This window comes from Hydra viridissima, unplaced genomic scaffold, assembly GCF_058129835.1.
Source record: "Hydra viridissima isolate aposymbiotic clone 2 unplaced genomic scaffold, HvirCarnegie_v1 scaffold_7, whole genome shotgun sequence".
In the NCBI taxonomy this organism is placed as follows: domain Eukaryota; kingdom Metazoa; phylum Cnidaria; class Hydrozoa; order Anthoathecata; family Hydridae; genus Hydra; species Hydra viridissima.
The window spans coordinates 15421311-15432634 of NW_028324306.1; the positions used below are offsets into that span (position 1 = coordinate 15421311).

Below are 11324 nucleotides of genomic sequence, written 5' to 3' on the forward strand. Positions count from 1 at the left end.
CTTGTTTAGATTTATTCATTCTGAATTATATCATGAAAGAAACCAAAAGAAAAACTGTTTTCCATCAATATGCAAACATGAAAAGCAAAACGAGAATTGTTAGGCACTTAAAGGAGAAATTGGCATATTAATTAATGTAACATGAGGACTTAGTGGGGACAAGAGAATTATCACTTGGTTATCTTGACTTGTTATTTGCATAAAAAGGGGACGTTATAAAAGAGATCAGTTCAATTATTATTCAATCGGCAATAAATTGCAGTGGAGAAATCCGGAATGGTACTCAATGAAACGATGTGAAGAGCAGTGATATTTTCATTAACGTGAAGTAAAATTAGAAGTAAAAATAATTGATTTCGTTAATGTGAATAAAAATTTAAAATTAGGATATATCTGAAGAACGAAAACTGAAATAGAATTGAATATAAGCATCAAAAAACGAAAATAGGAATAGAATTAGGAATTATTACCGAACGAAAATTATTGAATATTAAAAGAAATTTCGATACACTAATTAGTTTTTTTTGACAATTAATTTACAAATTTTGCATACTTGCTTTAAAATTGGCGCACATGTTTGACCATAACGATGATATTTGGAATGATTATAGAATGTATCAATGGACCACAAAACGTGCTTGTCATTACGTTAAGTATAAATTCAATGCGTTCAATCTTTTGTTGTAAAATAAAATAAACATCTAAAGATTCTTAAGAGTTGCAAATTAATAACAGAATAATGAGTTTATCAAGGTTGTTGGCTGGTAGGAAGCGTGACAGTCTTGTATGGAAATTCTTCGTTTACGATGAAAAAAATGACAAATCCACGTGTCTAGTACAGGACATAATTAATGAGAGCGTATGTGGCGCATCTCTTGCCGGAAAAAATTCCAGTAACTTGGTGGCGCACATTCAGAGAATACATAAAGACACACACAAATGTTACGCGGATGAAAAGAAAAAACGAAATGCAGAAAAAATATTTTTGAAACGTAAAATTGATGACAGCAATTCTATATCTTCCCGAAATAGTGGAAAGACAAAAACTCAGACAATAAGAGAGTGCTTTGAACACCGAATCACCGCGTGGCCAACGGAATCAAATGAATATCAATTGCGTCAGGATAGCGTGATTGAAATGATTGTTAATACCAGCTATCCAATGGTATTGCTAGATCAGCCGTCGTTTTGAAAGATGATAAAAACTTTTGACCCAAAATTTAAATTGCCAGGTTATAATTAACACAACTAAATTTTTAAATTATTGTTTTAAATTCATTCAATGCTAAACAATTTTTAAATGTTTGCCTGTAATTATAGTATCATTAATGTAACACTATAGTAACTAAAAACACAAACTGATGTGCATTAAATTTTAACTGATTTAAATTTTATATTGCAGGGTCTGCAACATTGAACAAGCGGATAAACGAGCGTTTTCTTCTACAATCTGCACAACTGAAAGACTTGATGAATCGTACACGCAAAGTAACAATTTGTCTTGATGGTTGGACGAAGAAGCGTCTCACAGCATCGTTCCTTGGAATATCTGCTTGTTTCTATGACACCACCATTGATAAAGCACGACATGCTTTCCTAAATTTGATAGAACTCCAACATCCCCACACGGGTGAGATGCTTGCCGAATGTTTAAAGAAATGTCTTGACCAGTGGGGTATTAGAGAAAATCAAGTTATGTTGATTGTTTCAGACAACGGGTCTAATATGATTTAAGCCATCAGGCTCTTACAGGAAGTGTATGCAGCTAAAAAATCTGACGAATCTGAATCTTATGAGTTTGAATCTGACGAGTCTGAACATGAAACTGATGAGGAAGAGATCCAGTCTCAGTCAGAACAAACTGATTTATTTCTGCCAGATCATATTCCATATCGTCGAATGCCCTGTATGGCTCACACACTCCAGCTTCTCATAAAACCAGTTTATGAACATTATAGTGCAACCACCTTAGAAACGAGACAAGTTGTATCAAGAATTAGGAAATCAAGTGTGGCAATTGAGAAACTTATTGACAAGTGTGGGAAGTCTGTGATAACTGACTGCACCTCAAAATGGAACAGTACATATCAGATGATTGACCGGCTGTTGAAAATAAAGACATCGGTGAATGAAGTTCTTATAGAAATTGGTACATATTATTTTATTATTTATGTTATTAGTGTGTATAAATTATTTTCGGAATTTTATTAAGTCTACAAAATTGAGTCTTACCTTATATAAACTAAAAAAACGAAAATGGTTATAAATTGTAAGAAGTTCATTAGTCATTATCATTAAAAAACAAGACAGGGTATATAGTCTTTAAATTAGGTTTACTAATAACACGGAAATACTTTACCCTGCCTTTTAAATCACATTGCAACAGTATGGAAAAAAGAGACGTATATCAATGATAATTATTAGTTATTACAATTGTTATTAGTAAACTTTAATTTCAGACGGTTTACTTAAATTTAAGAATCGACACATTCAAAGCATATGAATGGGTTCGTCTTCAAAACATTTCTTCACTTTTGGAACCCTTTGCAGTACAAACAGATATACTTCAGACCGATGCCTAGTCTCTTTCACAGGTTCTACCATCTATACTCAATTTGGAATGCTATTTACAAGAATATCCTACCAGCAAGTCTTTGATAGCGAATCTTCTTGGAGATCTACGTCAACGGTTTCAAACAATTCTGCAGCCGGACTCAGATACGTTTAATCCTCTTCCGTCTGCTGCATATTTGTTAGATCCAACCGTTGCTGTCTTTATCCTCACACCGGAAATGGGCACCTTGCTCCATGCAGCAAAGATTTATATAATAAAAGTTTGTGGAGTAGAACAAGAATTATAAGCTGCTGCTGAGTCAAATGGATCTGAATGTGAATTTGCTGCCATAAAGCGCTTTAAGTTCTTGTCAAATAAAATCTTTACAAAAGAAAGAAAAATTTATAACCAAAACAACCTCACTGTTGCAAGTCAGCTGTCAAGGTATTTGGTAGACATAAGCGGCGATGAAGCGCTGCCAAGTAACGGCCTGCTCTTTTGGAAACAAAACAAAAGCAAGTATAGCAAGATTGCAATTTTGGCTGAAGATTTACTGTCCGCCCCAGCATCACAGGCGTTTGTAGAAAGGATATTTTCACTTTGTGGAATTTTAACTGTTGGTCGCCACAATCGAATGAAAAAATCATTAGAGATGAGAATTTTACGAAACTGAACAAAAACTTGTAATTTAAATTCAACCAGATATTTTCTTTCAATTTCTTATTATAACTCAATTGAATCATTGAATGACTATTTTATGACTATTTTTATCCTTTTTTAGATGTTACTAAGGTGGTTACTATGGTTACTAAGTTAAAAAATTGTTTAAATATTTTTCTTGAAATTTATGTATTACATTATTTCTTGAAATAATGATAGGGGAGACCGGGGCTAGTTTTCAGCAGGGGTAAGTTGACGAATTGCGTTTATCTGCAGTCTTTTATCAAAAAGTATCAGAAATCTCAGGGAACTTTCCTAATTGACCATTTCATCTTGGGTCCTACGACTAAAACTAATATAAATATTCCAGTCACAATTGATTTACTATTATCAGTCAGGCTGTTTTAGTAGTTGTCGTTTTTCAGGATCTTTAGGCAGTTTATTGAAAAGCTTTTAGGGTTTATTGGCAAAATTTTCACAGGGGAAGCTGGAAAACAAAAAATATCTTTATAAAATTAATTTTTTTTTAAATTTTTATTTCTAACAATATTGAAAAAATTTATTTTTACAAAAAAATTTTTTTAGGGGATTTTGTTACCAGGAACCAAGGTGGGGTGTTGTTTTGTTACCAGGAACAAAGGTGGGGTGTTGTTTTGGCTTCATATTCAAACTACTAACTGCTACTAGCTCATAGAAATAATAAATAATTTTTATACATTTTTACTCACTAATACGTTAATAATCTTACCCCGGGGTGGAGCAAGTTTTTCTTTTTTTAAGGCCCAGGAAGGAGCCATAAGATTTTTTTTTTAAATGAATGTAACTAGTACAAGTTACCCTAATTCGTAGACTTCAAGACTACACTTTAATTTTTTCAAAAAAAGTATGTCGTTAGGACTACTAATTGCTGTAAAATTTGATAGAAGTAAAATATGAACTGATTTAGTAACTGAAATAAGAACTAAAATGATTAAAATCATAAGAACTGAACTGAAATTAATTTCATCAGAACTGATTCAAAAGAAGTAAAATTAAAGTTAGAAATTAAATCAATGCTACAAGAACGAAGTAAAAATGGAAATTGAAATTATATTTAAAACTTAAATATCACTGGTGAAGAGCCGTGGTGATCTGCAAGTAGGCCATCCTAAGGTTTATGAAGTTGTTGGTTAGTTACAGTTATCCAATTATTATTATTTACAACGTTTAAAATATCTTACCATCATTTCGTGCTGGACTTGATTTGGTGATTGTAGCGGAAGTTGCCTTGGACAAAGGTCATCATATTGACTAATTCGGGTGCAAGTTGTGAACGTTGTGCCGAAACCTTGTTTCCTGCGGAACTGAAAACTCTTTCTAACGGTGCCGAGGTGGTCACGAAGGATAGTACAATTTTGGCAAATCGACTAAGCCTCGGGAAAGCTGATTCGTGTTCTTTCCACCAAGTCAGGAGATCCAATCTCTCTGCTTTTTCTTTCGTGGGATTTGACAGGACAAGGTAGCTGTTGATTTCGTGGGTGATGTCTCGATCGGTAGCAGAGTCTTGTGCATCTGAGCGAGGTCTCTTTGCGTGACGTTTCGTGAAAAAAAAGCTGTACCCGGTCTTCTCTTTTGATTTTGCTGCACTAGTTTGAGGGACAGGCAAGCGTTCTTCAGTTGAATCTGATGAATGACTGGAGGATCCATCTTGTTGTAATTTGAAAACAGCATTGAAATGATCAATTGCCTCCATAAACTCTGGAAGGGTGCCAATAACGGATGGATCTCCCTTCAAACGGTAATCCAAAGCAGATGCCAGTTTGAAAATCAGATTTTGAGGGAACCGTCGATGAAGGGCAGAGGAAACTTTCGACTTCAGTTCTTCTTAGCCAAAGTCTTCTTCGGTACGATTCGGATCGTCTATTGGAAGCTCCAAGTATCCATTTTCTTGGTCGTGATCAAAACCGCTTTGTTCCACGATGTCATCATCTTCAATATTCAGCTGGAAACAATTATTGCGCTGGGTTCACTCTGCAGACCGGCATACTTGAATCAATTCGTCAACAGCTGGGGTTACTAGCGATAGCGTTAAGTAAAGTTCATCTTGCAAAGTGTCGGTAGCGGCTTTGAATGGTTCGAGAAATTCGAGAATCTGAAGAATGTCTTGCTTCTCTCTCTTCGTAAACATAAGATCTTGAAAGTTGGTTCCCATCCAGAGTTCATCAAGAACGACAAAATTCTCTTTCACGGATTGCAGCATAATGTAGAAAGAATTCCATCGAGTGGGGCAGGGTAGCTTCAACGAATTAGCCTTGCGAGGCTCACCTGGAATTAAAATTTAAATAACTAGGTTTCAGTCTTGAAACTAGCAATGAAAAAATGATATTTATTACATACCTGTCTTTGAAAGGTTCACTTGATCGTCCACCAATTCGTAGTAGTCGTGATCCTCCACCGAAATCCTGGACGTATCTCACTCCGGTTCGTCATCGTCATTGCTTTCTTCGCCAAGCAAAGTTCGTTGCTCCGACCGGATAGCCCACGCTTTCTTCTCTCGAGTCAGAATTTCCTTCTGCTTCTTTTCAACGTCACATTTCCGATACTTGAAGTGCTGTATCCCCTTCCTACTTTTCTTGATTAATCCGTCGAAACTTTTCACCTTCTCTATTCCATCCGCCATGAGGCACAAGTTGATGTTGTGTCCGAAACAAGTGAAATGGACGACCTCCATTAGGTTCAGCGCGGCCAGGATGTTTGCACCATTGTCGGACACCCAAGCTGACTTGTCCAAAGGAATCCCCCATTCTGTAGATAGTCTTCTTAGTTCAGCAGCAATATTCATCGCGGTGTGTCTTTCAGAAAACTGCTTGGCCGCCAAAACAAAGCTGCATTGCTTCCAGTTTGCATTGATGAAATGTACAGTAAGCCCAACATAGTAGAGTCGCCGATAATTATCGACCCACATATCAGTAGTGAGACAGTAAAATTGAGCTTGTTTCAGGTCTTCTTTTACCATTCGATGCAGCTGCTCGTACTGCTCGGGGATCAGGCTTCGAGTGAAAGTGGTTCGATGAGGAAGTTGATAGCGAGATTCGAATTCTGACAGCATGTTCTTGAATCCCGCTCCCTCCACGACATTTGGAGGAACGCCATCCCAAGTGATGAAATCGCGGACTGCATGGTCCAGCACTTTCTGACGATTGTGTTGTAAATGTTTCGCCCGTCCGCTCGCAAACATTCGATCCACTGCGGCCTGATTCGGTGGGCCTTTCTTCAACTCGTTGGGATGCAAGTGATTCATGTGGTACATGAGGGTCGACGTGCCTGATGAAGATGCAAGTTTGTGTTCTTTGTTGTAGTTGCATATGATCCATCCTTCCTGTTCGTGGAAGTGGTTCCATACTTCAGCCTTTTTTGCTCTCTTTCGAGACTTCCTTTCTTCTTTTTGTTTGGCACAAGAGTTGTCAGTGACCGTAACCTGATCTTGTGTGGTTTCATTTTCAGAGTTGTTATCCTTATTTGAGTTGTGTTGGTGGTCTACTTCTTCAGTCTCAAAATGAATATCACCATCCATAGCCTCGCTCTCTGAAGCCATTTGAATCATAGAAATTTAACCTGTGAAAACAATGAAAAGTATAATTATTAAATTACAAGCGAGACGAAAGATCACCAACTGTTTGTTTATCTTACTGTTCATACCGTGGATTCCTTGAATATCATAGAGAAAAGTCTTTCGTATTCAGGACTGTCATTCAGCAATACATACATAAGTTTTCACATCATAAAAGGCCTTAAAATCTCATTAAATTAAAACACTCATACTACAATAGAATGTGATTAAAATACCTGTTCTGTGTGTTATTCAGCACATTTGTTTTAAAAAAACACTCCTCAATTACTCAACAATAATTTAACGAGCACGCCGCTTTAACAGTTTTCCTAGTTTTTCCTCAAAATGCGTCTGCTAAAAAAGCGGTTAACCGCGTTAACCGCAATAACTGGTATATTTTTGTTGTTATATCGATAATGTAGTTAAAGTGGTTAACTGCGGTTAACCCGGTTAATTTTGGACCCTCGACGGTTGGTTAAAGTGGTCAATTGACTGGTTAACCGGTAGTTAACTGGTTAGATTAACCATTTTGCACACCTCTGCTTTCAACTATTGAGTGATTTTGCTGGGGGGTTTCAGCTGAACCTACGGACCTAAAGTCTCTTTTGGCTCTTCAGAATGTTGAAGTACAGATAATTTGGGAATTTTAAGAACTTTTAAATTCCCTGAATAAACTTGAATTTCAATAATAAACCTCATGTAATAAATCTCATGTAATATACCTCATGTAATAAACCTCATGTAATAAACCTCATGCTGAAGTTGATTACTTTATTAGTCTACACCCAGCCAACAACAAATCGTCTTAAAGACAAATTGAAGATGTCTTGAAATTGGTCTTAAAGATGACTTAAACTGGTCTCAAATAAAACACAGCAAGTCGCCTTATCTAAGAAATCTTAAAGTTGCCTTATTTAAGACATCTTAAAGTTGTCTTAAACTGGTCTCAAATGAAACTCTTCAAGTCGTCTTCACTAAAACGTCCTAAATTTGCCTTATTTCAGACGTCTTAAAGAAGGCTGAAACTGGTCTCAAATGAAACACAGTAAGTTGTCTTATTTAAAACGTCTTCAAGTTTTCTTATTTAACACGTATTAATGAAGGCTTAAAAAGACGTGTGTGTGTGTATATATATATATATATATATATATATATATATATATATATATATATATATATATATATATATATATATATATATATATATATATATATATATATATATATATATATATATATATATATATATATATATATATATATATATATATATATATATATATAAATATATATATTACCTTCCAGTCTCCTTCCAATACAATATAGATATATATTTTTATATTGTGTTAGAAAGAGACTGGAAGGTGGTGACTGAATATAAGAAGGTGTGAAAAATATGAACTATCAAAATGCAATAAATGAAAAAAAGAGACATGATTTACTATAGAAATATTTAACAGCATCCACAGAAAAGAGTACATGATTATAATTTTAATAAGATTTTCGTAATGCTGATGCGTTTTTAACATGTTCTGAATAAATTTATGGACAGTCTTCTCAAATTCTTTTGGATATGTCGCTCAAACAGTCGCTAAAAAGAGAAAATTAATAAAAAAAATAATAAGTCAAGATAATCATTGTTTTTTATTGGAAAGCAGCATTCGAAGACACTTACCAATAACACATTTGTAAAGGTGGGTTTCTTTAAAACTTCTCTTTCCGCCTCTCTGTAGATCCATGTTGAAATTAATCATTAGTGAACAATCTAATTTCTAAATTCGATTAGTTTCTCAGAAATCTGTAAAATATGTGCTTGTAATAACCTAGCCATAGGACCTTAACGAAATAATTCAAAATTTTTATGAATTATTAGTTGGTCTTTTGCATATTGTAAGAATAATATCTAGTATGAGCGCAACAGTCCATTTTAAAAATGATCTTCCTGGGGCATCACAGAAAAAAGCTCTAACTTTTACAGTGTGTACAACTGAATTTATTGTCAGATAAAATTGTCCGCATATCTTTAAACCATACAATTCTTGTGATTCTTCCGCAATTGGAATTAAAGACGTAATTAAAGACTCAATTAAGGAAGGAATTAAAGCATGGATGTATAAGAGATGGCCGTGCAACTTATATTATAGTTTAAACTTTTAGTATTAGTTTAAACTTTCATAGTATTTGATTAATAAGACTGTTCAGGATAAAGTAACTACTTCACGTGTTGACAAATTATTAAACAAATTACACCAAGGTAAAGGAAATTAGTTGTCGGCACGAACAGATTTTATCATTTTTTCAAGATAAACATTTGTAAATTTGGACACGTTTATTCGTGTAAACAAAGTCTGTCAATGATGAAATAGACCTGTAAAAACAATTTTGAAATGACTAAAAAAAGTATAGCGAAACATAAAAAAGCTTAAATATATATATTTTTGTCAAGATCTGGTTTCATTCAACTCCTTGGTCCTTCGTTCACCTCCCTTAAATTTATGTATTTTTTAAGATTTATTCCCATATGCCGCCATTTTTTGCGTCGACTTCTCTATGAGCTCCCCAATATATATTCCACTGTGAGTTGTTTATTGATAGGTGCATTTTCTAATGGGTATTTTTTAACTTATTTGATAATGCAAAATCTTTTAAAAAGTTATTTAAATTTATAATTATCTTGCAAAATGCGCCAGATATTTCATGTTTTCGTTTTTCATATTTCATATATTATTTCATTTATTATAAAAAGCACATAATAACCCATTAATTTTTGTCAAATAAAATTTAGTTTATATATAGCTGGTAAATCATGTTATGTTAATGTTAAATACTAAGTTATTCTTGCGGTTTGCCATAAACTGGTTTTGCTAAATTCTTTAAAACTTTGACAAATTATTTTTTCTTTCTTGTATTTATATTCATTTTATGTATAAGTTATTTATCCTTAACTGTATATATTCCTGTTGTTAAACATATATATATATATATATATATATATATATATATATATATATATATATATATATATATATATATATATATATATATATATATATATATGCAATATTAGAATCCATTGGACTTAAACTAAGGACTATAGAGTCTAATGGAGCAAGCCCAAATAGAAAATTCATTAATATTCATAAACCAGAAGACTGCAGCAATATGGTAGATGGAGTAGTTCACTAAACATGGAGCCATTGTGCTCTAGGTAGCTACAAAACTTCTTGATATTTTGTATTAACTATTACCTCTCAAGTTATACATATATTCAAGTAAATGATCTCAATTTCTTTTCATCATTCGCGTTATTTCTTAAAATATTATTGTTTATAACAATAGATTTTTAAGAATGCGCAACTAGCATGGTTTGCAAAAAAAAACAAAAATTTTGCACGTCCATCTCTCATACTTCCACGATTAAAGGCATCTTATGCTGCTTATTCCAAAAGACGTCTTGTTAAGATGTCTCAAGGACATCTTAAACTGGTTGTTCCGACAGACGTCTTGTTAAGAAGGCTTGCGGACGTCATAAACTTGTTGTTCCGACAGACGTCTTGTTAAGATGTCTCGCGGATGTCTTAAACTGGTTATTCTGAAAGATATCTTAAACTGGTTATTCCGAAAGACGTCTTAAACTGGTTATTCCGAGAGACATCTTTTTAAGATGTCTTAAGGACGTCTTAAACTTGTTGTTCCGACAGACTTCTTGTCAAGATGTCTCACGGATGTCTTAAACTGGTTATTCCGAAAGACGTCTTGTTAAGATGTCTTAGGGACATCTTAAACTGGTTGTTGGAAGATGTCTCAATGAGGTGTTGAAAAGCCGTCTTAAACACGTCTTTAAGTAGTTGTAGACGACTAGACGAGATAAAGAAAAGTTACATACGTCTTAAAGTTGTCTTATGTTGGGTGGGCAATATAGACAATAGTTTGACAACGTGAAGTCATTAATATAGACTCTATGTTAATGACTTCAAACTGTTAAACTTTTTCATGATTTGTGATTGTTTTGGACCGCTGTAATAGCTTTTGAGCAACATCTTTTACTCTATGAGAAGATAGTGATGGGAATCAATGAGTTTTTTTCTAAATGCTCTTTCAAAAGTGTTTAACCATTTTTTATTAGTAGATTCAATGAACAATAGAAAAAATAATTCTCTTTGTAATTCTCGAACATTTTCATTATACAGCTTAAGTTAAAGAACACTTAAAACAAAAAATGCTCATGATAAATATATACGTAGCTGAAACAAGAAGAACGCTATAGTTTTCCTAATTTCTAGATTTGGGTTCATATTCCATTTCAAAGTCTAGTATCACGAACTCGCAGAAATGCAAAATGATGACTCAGTTAAAACTTGGTTTGATATGTAATGACCAATAGCATGGCATTGCGACGAAACAGTAATCAAATCTTCAAGTTCAACAAAATGTGGAGGAAAACTATTGAAAAAGGTTTTATTTTCATGTTTAGCTGAATATGAATGAAGCGCCACAACTGGATTAATGCTAAAAAGGGAG

General features: G+C 33.8%; 1 protein-coding gene and 1 pseudogene across 1 annotated transcript; one reads left to right on the forward strand and one right to left on the reverse strand.

The window, feature by feature from the left end:
- Nucleotides 1-310: 310 nt before the first annotated feature.
- LOC149886336 (uncharacterized) lies at nt 311-3296 on the forward strand (annotated as a pseudogene).
- Nucleotides 3297-5666: 2370 nt separating this feature from the next.
- LOC145202255 (E3 SUMO-protein ligase ZBED1-like) lies at nt 5667-6788 on the reverse strand. The gene has a single exon (XM_090094371.1). It carries the CDS (start codon nt 6786-6788, stop codon nt 5667-5669), a length of 1122 nt encoding a protein of 373 aa, XP_089950497.1.
- Nucleotides 6789-11324: the final 4536 nt, after the last annotated feature.